General features: G+C 35.1%; 1 protein-coding gene across 1 annotated transcript in view; it reads right to left on the minus strand.

Annotated features, from left to right (window-relative positions):
* Window positions 1–20170, minus strand: part of LOC118194141 (intermembrane lipid transfer protein VPS13A-like) — a 483044-nt gene that overhangs the window by 372156 nt on the left and 90718 nt on the right. The window contains exons 17-20 of the mRNA XM_085810380.1: window positions 19561–19639; window positions 6278–6365; window positions 2058–2175; window positions 511–658 (exon numbers count right to left, since the gene is read on the minus strand). Coding sequence (XP_085666506.1) covers window positions 511–658; window positions 2058–2175; window positions 6278–6365; window positions 19561–19639 — 433 coding nt within the window. The remainder of the gene's footprint in view (window positions 1–510; window positions 659–2057; window positions 2176–6277; window positions 6366–19560; window positions 19640–20170) is intronic.

Below are 20170 nucleotides of genomic sequence, written 5' to 3' on the forward strand. Positions count from 1 at the left end.
TCTATGTACACCTAGGAATGATGTGCACGGAAAGACAGCCAGCATTCGTTACAGTGCACGCAACTAACATGACTTTCTTGAAAGTATTGATCATTGTTGTATCTATGTACACCTAGGAATGTTGTGCACGGAACTATGGCCAGCATTCTTTACAGTGCACGCAACTAGCATGTCTTTCTAGAAAAGATTGATCATTGTTGTATCTATGTACACTTACGAATGATGTGCACGGAACTATAGCCAGCATTCGTTACAGTGCACGAAACTAACATGTCTTTCTTGAAAAGATTGATCATTGTTGTATCTATGTACACTTAGGAATGATGTGCACTGAACTACAGCCAGCATTCGTTACAGTGCACGCAACTGACAGGGCTTTCTTGTAAAATTGATCCTTATTGTATCTATGTACATGGAAGTATAGCCAACATTTGTTTCTTGTGAGCTTGATCACGACAGGGACAGGTCTTCAAATCGGGATATATTGAAAAAAATCCGTTGAAAACTCACCAGTTGAACTTCTCTAAAGGAAGAGGAATCCATTTCATCATTGGGGGAGTGAGGAAGTGGAATGTTCTGAAGAAATTCCACAATCATGGATATTCGGCGGTCAGACAGATTTAGTTTCAAGCTAGGTACACTCACGTTCAGCTTTTGCCTGCGGAAAATAACAGACAAATGTTAATTATCTTGCGGTTGTCTAATTTATTGTGCAACAATCTTTCAAAATCTATGCGATTTGGAAAAAGAATTCTAAAATTCTATCGAAAACAGTAACATTCTTTTCATAAATTAAAACTTGTAAATACATTCATTAAAACATTTTAATACACGTAAAAATATTCAGAAACTAACATTATGTTATGTGTGTAAATAAATTCACACATTAAAATATTATGACGGTTTTCGTACTGAATTAGCTATTTTTAAATAGAATTGTTATTTAATTGTTTCATTTTCCCGTGCAATGCTGCACGCGACTTATTTGAAGAGAAAGCTACGCCGACAAAATGGAAAATACAGGAGCACGCGCGTTCAATAAATAGATATCTTGTAATTGCACGCTTTTGCTTTTCGGGAAAAATCGAGAAAATACCAGAATATACTTGCGCGTGATTTAAAAAGCTTTTAAAAAGGAGGAAAACCTCTCAATTCAGTAGTTGTTTTATGAGTTTGTTTAGAAAACTGCTGTTGTTTACTGTAGCGAATTCGCGGTGAATTCGGATTAGCTTTCTCTACGTTTGTCTATTTTGAATTAGACCTGTTGTACTGTGATAATAATAAACTTTACCATCAGACTTGTGCGTTCAATTCATAACGAAACGTACGCACGCATTAATATATTAACACGTGTAATCCATAAATTAAACCACATTAATTTTTATGTTTAAATAAATTCATAAATTAAAACACATTAACTTTTATGTTTAAATAAATTCATAAATTAAAACAAATTAATTTTTATGTTTAAATAAATTCATAAATTAAAACATATTAATTTTTATGTTTAAATAAATTCATAAATCAAAACATGTTAATTTTTATGTTTAAATAAATTCATAAATCAAAACATGTTAATTTTTATGTTTAAATAAATTCGTAAATTAAAACATATTAACTTTTATGATTAAATAAATTAAATTAAAACATATTAACTTTTATGATTAAATAAATTCATAAAATAAAACATATTAATTTTTATGTTTAAATAAATTCGTAAATTAAAACATATTAACTTTTATGTTTAAATAAATTCATAAATTAAAACCAATTAATTTTTTGCATAAATAAGTTCATAAATTAAAACATGTTAATTTTTATGTTTAAATAAATTCATAAATTAAAACATATTAACTTTTATGTTTAAATAAATTCATAAATTAAAACATATTAAAGCTTACGCATAAATAGTTGTTTGTTTTCGTTTTGTTCATCCGGAATAGACGGATGGGTAAAACTGTTTCTAAGCAGATTGTCACGGCGAGAATTATCAGACTATATATGCTTTGTATTCTTACTACAAATTTGTTAATATTCGCATGTTTGGTGTGCCTTACCTGGGAAGAGTTTTGCAGTCGGGTCGAACACTATTAGAAAAAACGAGGAGAATTTTGGCTTTTGGCACCAAATGCATGTCAGTCTCGGAATTCTGCTTCGCGGTTCGCCATTCCTCACCTGAAATCAGAAATAAATAGAGAGTTAGTTACAACAAAATGAACTGGAAATAATCTCCACATATAACTAATAAAAGAAAGAATATATGTGTCTTTTGTTCGTGCTGCGAGTAAGCTAATAGACCCAGGGCTACGATATTTGGTATGCAGGTGCATCTAGACAAGAGCCAGTGCCCCTCGAAGCAAGTTTTTCAAAATTCTAATCATATTTCTTTTTATTTTATGTTTTTTGATGAAATCGCATCATTTTGAATAGTTTCATTCTTATAGAAATGTGGTTTTGGCAGCAGTTTTTCATGCAATGCTTTGTATACTGGACTGCTGAAAATATAAAACAAAATATTATTAATTATACTTTCCTTTTCAGAATTTTTTACTTTTTTGTAGTTCTTTCATATTATTTATTGTTTATTTCACGGTTTTTAAGATACTGAAAATTTTAGCATACTTATTTTTCCAACGCTAAGTTGGTTAATGTATTTATTAGGATAATTACTTATTTCCTGCCGCTTATTTTCTTTTAATTTTTGGACACGCAGCACGCACATCGCAATCTTCTTATTCTGAAGCGCATGTGTCACGCAAGGAACAAAAGAAAGAATTTCCTGTCCCCCCCTCTCTCTTTATTAGTTAATGGCAAAAAGGTTTGTATATTTTGCATTTAATATTGTTAATTTATTTATTAGGATAATTAATATTTGTATTAAGCGATATTGCCTATTTCATTATAATTTATTTATATGTAGCATATTTTTATTAAAATTTGTATTCCTTTTTTTTTTTTTTTTTTTTTTTTTTTGGTTGTTTTCATTAATCCAAAGGTATTTTGTCCCTGAGGGACTATTGTTTTCGTTTTGCGATTTTGCTTCGAATCACTCTAAATGTCGGTTTCACCAACAACAGTACGTACAGCTGTCCAATTTTGAACGACGTAACCCTACTGCAAGTATGGGCATCAGGAAGTCGAAATTTCAAATTTGTAATTTGTTTTATCATCGATTTCATATTTTGTACAACTTTAACGAATTTTTGGTTAACAAGCTCAAGGATTTCAAAGCGAGCAATGTCAACGTTGTGCAGAAAAAAATATTTTTATCTCCAGCGCGTGAGACTGTGTATCGGAAGTTCTAAAGATATGCTCATTTTAAAACTATATTGCGATATTGCTGTTTAACTGAATTTTATGGTTTAAGTGCGAAGAACGTGATATTTAATAAATAAAGGTAACACGCAAAACGTTGAAAAAAGGCCCTTTGGACGTAATTTAAAATTTGAAACCTTTCAGATTTTTTAATTATTTATTTTTTAAAACCAAATGATGCAATCAGTCTCGAAATGTGCGAACTTTTCAAATTGTTGCCACGAAATATTATCACACTGTATTATTTTTAAAGAAATTAAACAAAGAAGAATCGTCATATACGTATGTACGTTGAGATATGGAAGAGGGAGAAATCAAAAAGAATTAATCGAGAGATGACGAATGAAAAGTTGGGTGATCTTAAATGACATCAGGAGATAGTGTTTCAGGAGAACTGTTTGGTACTTCAACGGAAATTGACTCAAGAAAAAACAGAACACTTTAATGACCGGCATACCATGCGAGTTTTAAAGAGTTGCGTCAATGAAGGTTCCAATAAAAAATCACCAGTTTTCGAAAAAAAAAAAAAAACTTATGACGTGGCTTATTTTCAAATTTTGCTTACATACGCTGTCCCAGAATAACAACAACAACAACAAAAAAAAAAAAAAAAAAAAAAAAGATAAATTAATATTTAAACTTTAATTTGAGCGATGCATTGCATAAAATGTTTATAAATACGATTTTACAATTTAAAACATAAAAAAATCAATTGAAATTTTTAGATAAAAATTTAGCAAATCCATAAAAATAATTTGTCTTCCATTTCATGTCCAGGCCGTTACTCGAAATTGTTTTATTCCCAATTATTTTGTAAAGTAGTAGAGTACACAGTCTGTAATCCGGACGTCCACAATCCGGAATAATCTATAATCCGGACCTCAAAGCTACAAACTTTATGCGCATGCGCGTTTAATGTATAACGGACGGTATAAGCTAGGTTAAACTTATCTAAGGCATTTCAGTTAATGTTGCAGATTGCGCTGTTCCTTAATCTTCTAATTGGATCCGGCTTATTATTTTTTGCAGACTGTTAGAACAATTTTATAAAATTTAAGCTTGAACTTTCGATTATGTCAAAAAGAGTTTCCAATTCTGGAGCTGCCAAAGGATCTACAAAGCGAAAGCATGTTTCGATGTCCATTAAACAAAAAGTGGAATTGCTACAAAAAATGGATAAAGGCTTATCCGTCTCAAAATTATGCAAGAAGTATGGCATTGGAAAGTCCACTATACATGACACAACATAAAGGAACTTTTTGAATTTTTTGTAGAAGCATCTTAAACAACTTACATTGAAAGAAATGTTTAATAAAGTAAACAAATAAATATTAAGCTTTTTTTTTTTTTTTTTTTTTTTTTTTTTGTAAATGTTGATACCCTTTAGATCATAAGTGTTCTTTATTTCATAAATTACGATTTCATATTTTAATTGTATAATTTCTGCTTGCCATCTTACCAGATTTAAATTGATGATCTATAATCCGGAAAAACCCCTAATCCAGAATCGCCGAAGTCCCGACGAGTCCCGATTACGGGCTTTGTACTGTAATTCATAGTAGTTAAACATAGCTTGATTAGTTTATCTATGTCACTGAATATATACTGCCCCTTTTAGACAGACTTAAAAATTAATTTTGGGTAAAATAATCACGAGTTAATGGATTCGACATGAAATGGAAAAGAAATTATTTTTCTATCGATTTGTTAAAGAAAAAAACTTCTGTAATTAATTTCTATCGCAAATATAACACATTAATAGTTCATATTTAAAATAATTAAACTTATTTATTTAAAAAAATAAATTAGGTTACAAAGAGGTCGAATAACATGAAATTTGAAAGGTACAGACATTTTTGCCTACGATTTTAAGATTTATAACTATAAAATTTCAATAGATTTTTTTATATTTTGAATTTTAGAAATACTTTTACAGTCATTTTTATGCAGTGCATTGCTCAAATTAAACTTTAAACGTAATTTGTCTTCAGTTTTCTTTTTTTCTTCTGGAACAGCATATGTAAGCAAAATTTGAAAATGGTCCACGTGCTTATTAAGCCGCAATAAAATTCCTTTCAGTTAGAATGTTTCCTATTTTTCTCATTCAACTGCAAAAATATTTAGGTTTGTTTAATTTATAGAGACTTTCGTAACCTGAATTACATTTCTACCGTAGTAAGTTGACTTTACGGAACGCGTTTCTCCATAAAAAAAGTACTCCTTTATGTTCATAAATTTAAACTAAATACTTAATTAAGTGAATAAAAGTCTGACCACATTTTGCCCTGAAATTCCCTTTCGAAGGGTAGTTTTTTCCTGATTCAGAACGCCTTGAATGAGTAACCCCTCGTTTACTGGAACTTTGCCGAAGAGTTGAAGTGATAAAACCATTAACTATTTTACGCGAAAGTTAAAACGCATCATGTAGGCATTTCAAAATTAAACAGCTATACTGTATTTCTCTCGCCTTTTTGACATGTCTTCGTGGTGTAGTGGTCACCAAGCTCGGCGCGTATTCGACAGGTCCATAGTTCGAGTCTCGGTGAGGGCATTGCTCATTTTTCATATCTTCTGCTTTAAAAAAAAATACCTGATGTCTTTACAGTGGCGCCCGAACTAAAAACAAAGGTGGTGAATGATGATTCTCCACCGCCAGGATTTGGCGACTGGGTCCCCTAATCCCCATTCGCCTTTTAAAAGGGGAAGTACATAAGGTATTTCTCCCGCCTTCATAGCATGCCTTCGTTGTGTAATGGTCAGCACGCTCGGCGCGTATTCGAGAGGTCCGAGGTTCAAGTCCGAGCGAGGGCATTGCATATTTTCATGCCTCCTGCTTCGAAATAACCTAATGTATCTACACAGGGAAAGCATCACTATTGCTTAATTAAATCCAAATTTTCATTCTCTCCCCTAAATTTAATTGATTATTATATTATTGAATAAAATTCGTGGAATGTGTTACCTGAGTCAGAAAACAGAACTTGAATGTCCGACAGAGCGACATTGAAGCGGTCGTACAGCCTCTCTTCCACTTCCATCTTAGTCGGCTCCTACAAAAATAAAACCGAAGAATGACTACTTGATAGATTTTCAAGCGAACTTGAATGCATTCGAACTTCACTACAGCGAATTTCAAGGGACTGAAATTTTGTTTAGCTCTTAGCGGTGGTGGTAGTGAACCATGCATATCCTCACGCACTTTTTCGCACATTTAATTAATTTTATTATCCAAAAATCCAGAGGGGAAAATTACGCCAATCGCTTAATTTCCGAAGAATGCAGTTACAGTTAAGAATAAAACAAGTGAAAAGTAGCCACGGATAAACTACAGGTAACTATCATAACATTATTTCTTCTACATTATAATACAAATACAGACAAATATTAACTTTCAAATATCCAATAGGATATCTTTCTTTCAACTTGCCAGTAACTCAACCCCCCCCATTCTCATTGTCATCTCTGCTACTCCCCAAGCCTCAAATATCCTTCAATAATTAGAGAAGGTGAATTGCACTTATCTCAGCGAAATCGTGCACTGAATATCTTAAGAAGATTGCTTTTCTGTGATGGGACGGTTCTTGTAATTAACCCTTTGCACTCGAGGCTTTTTTTGCTTGGGCGAATCAGCAACTCGAGACGATTTTCACATACGAGGTGTGACAAAAAAAAAAAAAAAAAAAAAAAAAAAAAAAAAAACGATACTGTGTAGCTTGAAAACGGAAAAGAGTTGGCAACAACTGGTTTGGTGGCGTCATGCCACACACCTCCTTTATCCATGCGGCCAGTTTTGACTCAACCGACAAGGCCAGTGGGGAGTATTGCGTCATTGAGTGAACAAGTGCAACTGCATTCTGCGCCGTTCTCACTGGGGTTTATCTGAGCTAACTGGGGTTTATCAGTTCCATGTGTCGACTAGATTAGATTTTTATTATGCCCGCAGTTCAGATTTTTCAACTTGCTGCCCTGTGGGGAAAAACTGGTTTGGGAGATGGGTCAGCTACGTCAGCTGTGTCCGTTAGCTCAGATAAACCCCAATGGGAATGGCCCTTTAGGCGCCCAGCACGTTCATCATGATTGAAGTACTAAAAAGACTTCGTGAAAAAATTTGCGATAAAAAATGTACAGTTGTGGAGTGATGGATGGATGTTGGACCAGGACAATAAACCCACTCACTCGGCTCTATGTGTCAAACAGTTTATAACCAGCAAAAACTTTACTGTGATGGAGCATCCTCCTTATTCACCTGATTTAGTCCATGCGACTTTATTTCACTTCCTAAAGTTAAATTTTGTTTAAAGGGAAGCCATTTTACCTCAGCTAAAGAGGTTTAGGCAAAAACGGAGAATCTCCTGAAGAGCTTTCCAAAAACCTCGTTCCAGAACTGTTACCAGCCATGGCAACACTGAATGCAGAAGTGTGTCAATGGTAAAGGGAACTACTGTGTAGGTGATAATGTCACGGAGAACTGATTCTGCAAGTACAATGATTTATAGGACCAATCTCTTTTTTGGTGTGTCACACATTGTATTTCGCGAATTTTTTACAGCTAATTTAAAGTTATTTCACACACAACTGAAAAAAATACAGGGTGTTTATAAAGTCCCGGACCCATTTTGATGTTTAATAACTCATAAAATAATGAAGATATAAACAAACTTATGGCATTTATTGATGGAATTACTTATATATTTTCCTTTTCAGGTTTGAATATCTATGCTTTTTTAAATATCGTCTGCGCGTGTGGTTAATTTCAGATAATTTCATTTTCCAGTCTAAATATCTGTACTTTTCTAAATATCGTCTGCTTATCAACTGCATTTTTCTCTCTTTTGTTTTTGGCAACTATTGCAATGTTATGTTTGCTTTTGATGTGTTTGTTCTAGTACTTTTGTATGTGATGTTTTATTCGACCGGATATTAAAGAGAATGCATACACCACAAGAGAACGCACAAATTTTATGGTGGTTCACATAAACGAAATCCATAATGCAAACACAGGGAAATTGCAGAAGAATTTACCAAAAAGATCCTCCATCCAAAAGCAGCATCTTGCGGTGGGAAAAGAATTTTCTAGAAACTGGAAGTATCGCAGATAAGAAACGTTCCGGACGTCCCTGCATAAGTGATTTTGATGTTGAGCGTGTCAGAGAGACATTTTTACACAATCCTAGAAGATCTGTGAGATCAGCGGCAAGAGAATTGGAAATGCAAATTTCGACGGTGTACAAGGTTATTAAGAAAACATTAAGACTGCATGCATACAAAGTTCAAATTGTTCAAGTTTTGGAACAGGACGATAGGCCTAGAAAGATGGCCTTTGCAACAGATATGCTAAGAAGGATAGAAAATGATGCTGAATTTCTGAAGCGCATAATGTTCTCCGACGAAGCATCCTTTCATCTTTCTGGCGGCCCACCAGCGGCCGAGCGGTAAAGACGCTGAACACTGGTAGTTCGGTCTGAGGTTCGAATCCCGCGAACGGGCTGGCTGCATGGGCGTTTTCGTGGTTTTCCCCATGTGTAACGTGTATACGAGCCAGTTTCCCTTAGAAAGTCCTCCACGAAAGGCATCCCTCCCTTTAGGCAGATAGCCCTCGTGTGCTTTGCCATAATTAAATACATCAACATCATCATCAACATCTTTCTGGCATTGTTAATCGCCATTATGTGCGCATATGGGGATCTGAAAACCACCATGAATACCGTGAGGCACAAACTTTGTATTTCCACAACTAGAAGAGCTTCATCCACATGTCTTTTTGCAACAAGATAGTGCACCACCTTCATTGGGGTACCATTGTTCGTAATTCTTTGAATGACCATTTTACAGGAAGATGGATTGGGCGAGGAGGTCCAATTCCTTGGCCATCCAGATCACCTGATATAACGGCGCTGGACTTTTTCCTTTGGGGATTTATAAAGGACAACGTTTACAGGAAGAGAGTGTCGAGCATGGATGACTTAAAAGCCAGAATGACAACCGCAATAGCCTCTGTGGATTCCGACATGCTCGGCGGTACCTGGCGTGAAATTGAATATCGACTTGATATTCTCCGTGCGACGAAGGGGGCACACGTGGAAGTTCATTGACAAGGGTCATGAAACTTTTTGAGTCTATCTAACCATTTATGCTATTAATTTTAATCTATCTTTATTACTTTATGAGTTATTAAACATCAAAATGGGTCCGGGACTTTATAAACACTCTGTATATTGGTACTTTTAATGTCTGAATATACTTGCGATCTTGTGGTTATTTCGAGGAATACAAACGGTATTCTTTGCGGTATTTCTTCAGTTCTGCGCACGTTATCCATTCTGAATTTTCTCTTCTGCTGAATCACTGTCGCTTTCATTTTCACTACTCTTATTACATCGAATTTTCGCTTTCTTACACTTTTTACTATATATCATCGCTATCTTCATCACTGCTTACCTTCTCTCTATCATCAAGTAGTCTATGCATATTACGTAATTTCATTCTTCATCAACGAAACATCGAATTCATTGTAGGGATTCCTCACAGTGGAATTCTAAGTCACTGCAAAAAGTGAAGACCCTTAAGAACTCATAAGCGAATAATCGCTTGAGTTACTGTGACAAGAACAAATAAGAGGGAAGTGTAAACAACCCTTTATTATTCAGATAAGATTTGACAGAACTCCGTCTTGGAGTGTATAATAAAAGCCGACACTTGGGCTTGAACTTAACAGGCTAAGAAGTAAATTAAAACTATTCTAAATTAAAGAGATATGGCCGAAGCTATCAAAGTTTTTGATGGAGTCGACCCTTAAACACGAGATGGCTGCGAAGCTATCAAGGGCCTGAGTACGGCCGAGCGTAATAACAGCTTTGAGAGAGAGTAGCCGAAAAGGCGAACGCGCGCTAATCAGAAACTCTGGTTCTCTCTAACTCAGCAAGTAGAACTTCGCGGTTAAATACCGATCTACTCAGACGTGATTCGAAAACTACGTTCTGGCCGGAAGTACTAAGTTGAGGTTAAGAATCGACAGAAAAGGAACTTTAATTTAAAACTTAACTGTTAATAAACTTAACATAATCCTTACATCATGTTCATTTAAAGCAGGGTTTCTTAAACTTTTTTTCAGTCGCGACCCCTTTTTATCACTTTTTTCGGAACCTCAGGAAACCCATAATATTTACAAAAATTTTGTGGGATTCCATAAGCATAGCGTAAATCCGACACACGCGTGAGTGAAACTATGTTTTTACGTGTTACAGTAATATACTAATATACTAATACTAATATACTAATATACTAATATAAACAATGTTTTTACGTGTTACAGTAATATACTATTGCGGTTTTATGTCATTAAATTTAATTTCTAATTTTAAGACGTAGAAAAATGTGAAAATTTTAAATAAGTAACAGACGAAATGACAGCATCACATGCAAGGAAAATGAACGCTTATATTATAAAAAGAATGCGTTGAAACTTTTTCGTTTTCTCTTTGTCTGTATTGTCTACCCTTATGTATTCTCAGATACCTTGTTTAAAAATACTTAGTTATTGTAAAATTATTAAAATATAATAAGTTAAAGAAATATCAAAACTGCTAAAATTTTGGCGACCCCTGCTGTAGGTTCCGCGACCCACAGTTTAAGAAACTCTGACTTAACCCTTTCCGGCACGCTACCTTTTAAAGTCGCAGTTTTGATTAAAAAAAAAAGGGGGGTAGGCAGTCTAATTAGGCCTAGAGGAGTACACAAGTAAAATTTTGTGAAGATAGCACTTATCGTTTTAATTCTGTGGGTGTGCCCAAAGTGGACACACTGATTGAATAGAGCTTCGAAAAGAGTGCTGAAACGAGCATTGTTGTCAATGAACTGACCGATGAGATGTAGAGAAACAAAGAGTACAGACTCTCAGTTGTCCTATATTATCGGTGAGCCCCGTCTGGGCACACCTAGGGTTCGCCGTTTGATTTTAGGCAAGATTTCGAGGTAAAAATTTAAAACTAATATAGAATAAGGAGATTAGCATACAGCCAAAAAAATAACACAGAAGTTTCTTTTGAAACAATTCCTTTTATACCCTAAAAAAAATCTGCGTACAGAAGGAAATTTTTTGGTGTGTCCAGAATGGACACACTGTGCCGTAAAGGTTCAAAGTGATTTTTTTCGTCAAATTCCATGCTTATTGGACTCCGTAACTTTGAAAATAATATTCCTATTGCCACTAATGTCGAGTTCGAACTAACATCGAAAACGTATGTATAACAATAAACCTAAAAACTTATATACGAGTAAAGATTAGTAGTTATTTTATATGCATGTATTGTTAAATACTGTCATGAAACGAAAGTGCCCGAAGTAAAACTAAATAAATACCACTATCGCCCGAATTATCGCATCAAACCGAGTGGTGATCGAGAATCACCTCTCGAGTTATCGCTTCCAATGAAGTGGTAACTGAGAGTTACCTCTCGAGTGCAAAGGGTTAATAAAAAGGTTAACAGATAGAAAGGAAATGTCCAGCATGACCTTCGCAGGTACTCTGCAAGATTTTATCTTTATTAGTAAGACGGAAACAACTGCTACGAGGACAAATCTGTTTTAAAAGTCACTAAATTCTACTTCTTCGAATACATTGAAGTTGGGAGGGGGAATAACGCCCATATTCGTTTTTCAAATTCGCAGACCCTGGCACTAAAAAGCTGGAAGGGGGGAATAAGCAAGTAAATATGGTACTATTTAACTAGTCCAGGGGTACCTACCCTTTGAGGAAAGTACCACTATCTGGGGGGGAAAGCTATGTGTGCCACTTCCAACTTTTCCAACACACTAAAAAACATAAAAAGCCAAAAAAATGTTATATTAACGCTAATTATGGGATTTTTACACAAATAGCACATTTATATTTAAATCTGAGTAGTGCACATTTAAAAAACAATGTAACAGATAAAACAAACTTACAAACTAGAGTTTTATCGTTAATAAACATTTTTAAAGATTCAAGTTAGGTTATGTATAAAATAAAAATAAATAGTTTGAAACATTAAAATCTAAATAGCTATTAGACAGTCAGTCCTAAATTAATGTGGTATTTGAATAGGTAGTTTTTGTACTACAAGTCATCTATATTAGGATTAGTTTTTCAATATGCTAACAAAGTTAGGTGCTTCAGGTGCATATCAGTTAATCTTGAAATATACTTTGATTTTATTATGTCCATAAAAAAAATGTGATGTGCACACCACATGACTTTCTTGCACAGAATATTAAAATATGCACATGTTTTCCTGCATTTCATTTGAACTTATTGAACTGAATGCAATTTACTTCGTCGATAGCGCATAAGCCACTATAGAATAAAAGCACTTTAAAATTCACTATATGTGTTTACCATAGCGACATTTGAAAAATTATCTAATCATTGGCACATGTTCTACTCAAATAGTATAATAAATCTAAAAACGAAGGGGCACAACTGCATTTTATAGCGGTCCTACATCCAAAATTTCAATGTTCTTAGGCTATTCGATTTTGAGTTATACGAGATGCGGACATAAATATATACGCACGTAGATACGTACATACAGACGCCACGAAAAAATCTCTTCTGAATCCATTTTAAATTAGTTTTAGAATTCGTTTGGGGTAAAAGAGTCCTTTATTCTGCACTTGCGTACAGATGTCACACAAAAACGTTGCTAAATTACATTCGATGGCGATCAAAATGGATATTTTCGTTGAAATATGATACCTGGAATTTTTGGCGATTACAATATTTTCTTTACTTCGTATAAGGAAGTAAAAACATTTGTTTGGAAAAATATGTTGATGCAAACCTACAACAATTACCTGACAGGCAAATAGTGTAAATCTGGAAAATTCCTTGTTGCCACAAATTTTCAAAATTCAACATAATTTGGATCACTTGCAATTGAAATGAGTTGCTTATATTTGCTTTTCAGTGTAGTATGTTATTATGGGTGAATAATTTCGATTGGGTAACAATTAACGCCTTGCAGAGAAACTGAATTGTTTTACGGGGTGTTTATAAAGTCTGTATACATTTTTTGAGAAATACATTCAAATTCCAATTTCTTTGGTGGCGACCTGAAAGAATGCTATCAACAGAACAAAGAATTGTTCGTGCCCATACACGTGGATTAGTGTATCAACAGGTGCAAGAGGATTTCGCCTGCAAATTCAGAAAACAAACCCCTACCATAACAGTTATTAAAACCTTGGTAAACAAATTTAAGTCAACTAGTAGTGTTAAAGGGAGAGGAAAAACCGTTCTGGGAGACCTTCCATAACGTCACAAGTTGAGCAAAAAGCGTAACGTACAAAAATGTACGTTACGCTTTTTGTATTTAATGTTACGCTTTTTGTAAATGTTTTTGTGCGTTTGATAACTTACAAAAAGCGATAAAGCGTAGCTCCCAGGCGCAGACTCAGCCAGACTTCGCATACAGGAAAACACGTTTAACGCGAAAACGCTTAAGACGAAATATCGGTTAACACGAAATAATGCAACGGTCTCGACAAAATACTATATTATATTTTCACGCATTTTGTTTCTCTTATTAATATAAAAATATATATAAATATTTTCACGCATTTTGTTTCTCTTATTAATATAAAAATATATATAAATATTTTCACGCATTTTGTTTCTCTTATTAATATAAAAATATATATAAATATTTTCACGCATTTTGTTTCTCTTAACACGAAATAAAAATCGCTTAACATGAAAAGATATCCTCTCTTGAAATGAACATAATACGGAAAACACCGGCCTCGCAGGCGAGATTTAAACGTGGTGTGAAATGAAAGAGAGGTGGTTTCACATGTTTTTGAAGAAAGGAGACTGATCTTAGCTTTGAATTATCCTCGTAATAAACTGCGACACGAGCCAGTTTTATTTATCCAAGCTAATAGGGGGGACTGGAAAGTAATGTCGCTTTCTTAGATTAAATTCAAACGAATACATTTTTAACAAGTTTTTATTTTTAATCAGTAATATAATTACCCTCGTTATCAGCAACATTTTGGCATCTAGTATGCCGATTTCAATCCCAGACCGATAAAAATCAATTGGTTTTTGAGTAAAATATCTCGAGAGGACATTTTGGACATCATCCAAATTTTAATATTTTTTTCCACTAAGAAAATGTTGTAGAGGATTTTGGCTTTCCCTGCTCCGGGAACTTAAGCCCACTACAGGTCTACTCCCCCTTTGGGCACATCGTGGAGGTTCAACCTCCACTATTACCCTCCAGGAGAGCAGCGCACCACCTGGAGATAGACCCCAGGCAGCACCGGTCGTCTAATGCTCCTACCAGTCGCTTGGGCGAGCCCGTCGCAGCGGGACATTACCCAGCGACCCCGGGTTACTAGAACCACGCCGCGCTAGGACATGCCAGACTCCGGGGCCGGCCAATAAGTGACCTTTCCCAGAGCCTTCAGAACCACCAAGTTCATAAATTTTATACCCTCGTGGCCGAGACTGCCTAGGTACAGATCCTAGCCAGTAGCTTCGCAGAGTTCTCTACGTCGACCCCCGGGGGGGGGAAGAAAATGTTGTAGGGATCCGAATAAATGGAAATCCAATGCTGCGATATCGGCCGAGGATGGTGGGTGAGTATGGCAGTACCTCCCACCCCAATTCATTCATTTTTTCCAGTGTTCGTCTTGCACAGTGCGGTCTTGCATTGTCGTGTTGCAGAATGACGCCTTTTCTGTTGGCAATTGATATTTTTCGATTGAAGATTGGTTCACTCGATCCAATTGTTCACAATAAAAATTTGCATTAACAGTTTGTCCAGGTTTCAGCAATTCAAAATGAATAATTCCGCGAATACTCCACCAAACACCTTTTTGAACAGAAGCGCTTTTTTGGGATGTAAACCCTTTGTAACCTCTATTAAAACTGCCTTTTGCGTTTTGGATTATCATATAGGACCCATTTTTCGTCTCTAGTAATCAAATGATCAAAAAACGGTTTTGTATAGTGCCGTTGAAGCAATGCGTTGCATGTGATGGACGTTTGGCTTTGTTCTCTTCGGACAGATTATGGGGGGACTCAAACACCTGCTTTGCTTATTTTTCCATTAAATGTTCTTGGATGGTCGACAAAGGTTGGTTAAGAGTGTTTGACATGGAGCTTCCCCTTCTGCCCTTAGCATGTTATTGTTGACATGCGCAGAAATGACATTACTTTCCGGTCCCCCTATTAATTTCACCTCCCCACCGTACAAACGTCTCTCAAACATCTTATCTCTGATGAAGTGGCTTTGGAATTCGGTGATGAGTACATCGCAGTATGAGTTAAAAAATCATTGAGTTTGGTTCATATGTTTCACTCTGCATGGAATTCGCCGACTCCAAAGATGAATGAAAATTGTTTTCGTCCTGCACGAATCTCAAAAGTATCAGACTCTTTGGCTCCAAAAGAAATGGAGAAAGAAGAATACTGAAAGTGAACCGACACTTAATGAAATGTTTGAGAAAGTTTCTGTATTAATGGAGTGTCCTACTGCATTATCGGAAGGATTCGCTGCAGTAGCTGATGATAATATGTGTAAAGCCCCAATTAAGGCAGACAAAGACATTTCAGAGTTTGTTCATAAAACTAAAAAATATCATTGATGCAGATTCCGACGACGAAAATGAAATGAATATTGCAGCTTCTTTTCCCACGTCATCCGAAATGAGGAACATCATAAAAAGTATGCGCAGTTATTTAGACGCACATTCCAATAGTGAAATGAATAACAAAATGGACGACATTGAACAATTTGATGCTAAAAAGACAATGCAAAAAAAATCCAAAAACTCGATAAATGTTTTGTTTTTCAAAAAACTTAAAAATTTTGTATTAAATTTCATTATTTTGTTTCATTGATTTTTATTAAATAAATGCATATATACATATGTGTGTAAATAAAATGTACTCTCATAAACTTAAATTTTGTTGAATATATGTTTTTTTTTTCCCCAATATCCTTTAACACGAAAAAATATTTCAGTCCCTTAGTTTTGTGTTAAACGATTTTCACCGTACTCCTGTTTGGAAAACTCTACTCTGACATTTGAACAAGGATTCCTACCACATTCAAACTGTGCATAAGCTTGAAGCCGAGGCCTGTGTAGCTTGGCAAACCATGCGCTATGATAGGTTGGAAGCTGTGGACATTGAAAACGTAATGGAGATTGTTCTCTTTAGCAAGGAATACCCATTCCATTGCACCGGCCATGTTAATTGGCATAGTTGCCGAATGAGGACTTATGAACAACCAAACGTGTTATACGAATTTCAGGGAGAGACACTTAAAGTTAATAGTTAATGTATGAATTGGAATAACTAATTCTAAGCTCTGTGGACCTTTCATGTGTGCAGAAAGAGCTATCACTAGAAAAATTTGTCTCGATATGTTGCAGCAATATCTTAAGCCACAGCTAGTATCAGATGGCATTATTGACTCTGTTTTCTACTAACAGGAGGGGGCATCTCCCCATTTTGCCATTATTGGGAGTAATTATCTTAATGAAACTTTTCCTGATAAGTGGATTGGTTGTGCAGTGCTTAAATTGCGCCGGAGCCCACCGGAGCCCTAAATAAGATGAGCTCCCATACTTCTTTTTATAAAACTGAGCTACAATTTCAATGAAAAAAAATTAGAATTCGTAACGTTTTAGTTTAACAATACCTTGCGATACTCTATTTCCCTAGAAATACGAACCCATGAGAACATGAGACGTTCAAGTAAATTCCCCTCACTCACATGCGGAAACCTTTCCCTTTAAGAAGGGCAATAAATTTGGGGGAGTTTGTTTAGAAATGCGTAAATTTCTCGCCATGCCATCGTATCTAGTGTATTGTTATCGGTGGTTACAGTTAGTTATCCTCGCAGGAAGGAAACTTTGTGGTCTTAAATGTGCGTTAAGTGACAGCGAGTGCAATAAGAGTGAAATACTGAGATAAACTGCTCAAGCACGTTCTATACATCGTCTTCCCACAGTATCCACTAATGTAACCAAATACGGGGGGGGGAGAAAAGTGTAACCAGCAACTTTACATTCATTCTTAGGAGTCAGATTAAGGACTCATTTTACCCCTGACACACATCCGTTTGATGGCTATAATTATATCAGCAGAGAGCCGCGGTCAAAGAGAACGTTCTCTTTCAACAAGATTCCCCTCAATTTTTGTTTCCACCCACTCATACCCTCACGCCCTCATTCTGTTTCGTTCTGTTTTTAGCATTATCTGAATTTTCATCATCTATACTTTAAGTATATTTAATTTTTTTGATGATAAAAGAACTTTTTTCCCTCCTACGATCAGAGCTTAAATTGGGCCAGAGCTCACCGGATCCCGGGTCCGGCGCTCCTTAGTTTTTGTAATAAATCATAATTTTAGCCGGAGCGCATCGGAGCCCTAAATAAGGAGACTGCAGCACTTCTTTTATGTAATTGAATAATTATTTCAGTAAAAATTTTATGTCGAAAATTTTATTTTTAGCAATAAATTTATATTAAAAGTCGCTTATTAAATTCTAATTTATCTCTTTACATTTAATTTAATTTTAATGATTTAATTACTTTAATCTTTAATTGTTTGGTTATTTCAATAAATATTAATTAATTAATTATCTAATAATTATCAATTAAATTATAATTAATTAATTATATAATAAGTATTGATAAAAACAACTAATAACATTTATTAAATAGCTATTAATTAATTTGATAATAATTAACTATTTAAAAAATTATTAATGAGTTTAAGAGTCCTTTTATTTATTTATTTACTTTTGTTCCTCTTTGCTGACGGTCTTCCATAGGGCTAATTTTAGCTCTCAACGGCTTTTGGCTCCGCAATCAATTCCCTAGTATTGCGTTTTGTCAAGTCCAAAGTGTACCGGGTGAAGACTGGCAGCATTGAAAAATTAAAACAGTGAATTATGGCTGAAATTTACACGAGTAACTTTACGTAAAGTGTTACGGAGTGTACTGGAATGATGGCAACTTTCCCTAGACACTCAGGGCAACCACGCTTCAATTGTACTAATTTAGTGTCCTATTATGTTGCATTTTCATGTAATATAACTTACATTTCAGAATAAAGCCTGTTTAAGCAAAAATTTATAGAGATTTTATAAACACCCTGTATTTATGTGTGTTATCTATCGACGGATTTGATACAGACGACAATATTAGTCCAAAGGGGCTTTAACTCTGAAGGACTATTGCTTTCATTTTGCGTTGGTTCACTATAAATGACCGTTTCACTTTTCAAACTGTTGCCACCAAATGTTAGAGTCCTGCATTATATTTGAAGAAAATAAATAATGAAGAATCTGCATAAATGCATGTATGTTTTTCGCATTGTGATAAAACAACAGTACATACAGCCATCGAATTTTGAATGACGTCATCCTACTGCGAATAGGGGCATGTGGAAGCCTAAATTTGAAATTTGGAATTTGTTTTATGATCGATTTCATATTTTGTAAATCTTTAATGAATTTTGTATTAACAAATTGAACCATTTCAAAGCTAGCCATGGCAACGTTGTACAGAAAAAGCATTTTTATCTCCAGCGCGCGAGACTCTGTAACGGAAATTCTAAAGATACGCTCAATTTAAAACTATTTTGCGATATTGCTGTTGAGCTGAATTTTATGGTTTGAGTGTAAAGAACGTGATATTTAATAAATAAAAGTAACGGACAAAATGTTAAAAAAAAACGCCCCTTTGGACGTAATTTAAAATCTGAAACTTTTCAGATTTTTATTTATTTATTTTTTTAATCTTTTAATTTTTTAATAATTCTTCGCGTGTTACTGTTAAACCTCCGCCGTGCCACGCTAAATCTCTCTGTAGCAAAGTGCCATATAAACGGCTGCTTTTAGATGAGGATTGGATTGGATTGGATTATTTAATTATGGCAAACCACACGAGGGCTATCTGCCTAAAGGGAGGAATGCCTTCGTGGAGGACTTTCTAAGAGAAACTGGCTCGTATGCACGTTACACTTGGGGAAAACCAAGAAAATGCGCATGTCTTTACCGCTCAGCGTCTTTACCGTCTTTACCGCCCGTCTACAACCGCTTTACTTTCAGCGTCTTTACCGCTCGGTCGCTGGTGGGCGCTTTTAGATGAGGAATATTAAATGCCAGTTGGCCTGCATTTGGCATACGAAAAACAGGAAAAATAAATTCAGAATTAAATAAGAAAAAGTACATGAATTATGCTTACATCCATTGTCATTATATCCGACTGTAGATCCGTGTTCACTGTGAGTCGACCGGTATCTATAACGATGACACTTCCGCCTCTGAAACGATTAAAAATATAATTAAAAATTCAGAAGAATTTCCTTGACATAAATGAATACCAATATATTATCATTTCTTACTTTTATAATCAGAAATCCAAACTGCACAAATTAATGTATACTAAGTGCGTTTTACTATATTCCGACGGTAACAACTATACCAGTCGGGCGTTATTATTTTCTTACCATGGATGACCCAAGGTCAATTCACGCTCTAAAACAGGATAATACAAAGAATTTTCTACTTCTTTATAGCGCGTCATCGTCGTGTAGAAGAAAACACGTCCGGTAAGTAGTCCGTAAGTTCTGACTTCCAATCCTAGTAAAAGCATCGGTGATTGTTTCCACTTCATAAAAACAAAAGTGGCTAATTGCATGACTCTATAAGTGGCGCATGATTGTACTGGATCTCGCTTCTTTTCAGTCGCCCTATAAATAAGGGATAATAGAAGGAATTTTCCCCTTCCAGTTCCGACTAGACATTACAAATTAGAAGATCAGTTACAGCCGTAAACATCGCAGACGGAAACG

Source organism: Stegodyphus dumicola, chromosome 2 (assembly GCF_044657685.1).
Source record: "Stegodyphus dumicola isolate Sdum_Otavi_A_Nest chromosome 2, ASM4465768v1".
In the NCBI taxonomy this organism is placed as follows: domain Eukaryota; kingdom Metazoa; phylum Arthropoda; class Arachnida; order Araneae; family Eresidae; genus Stegodyphus; species Stegodyphus dumicola.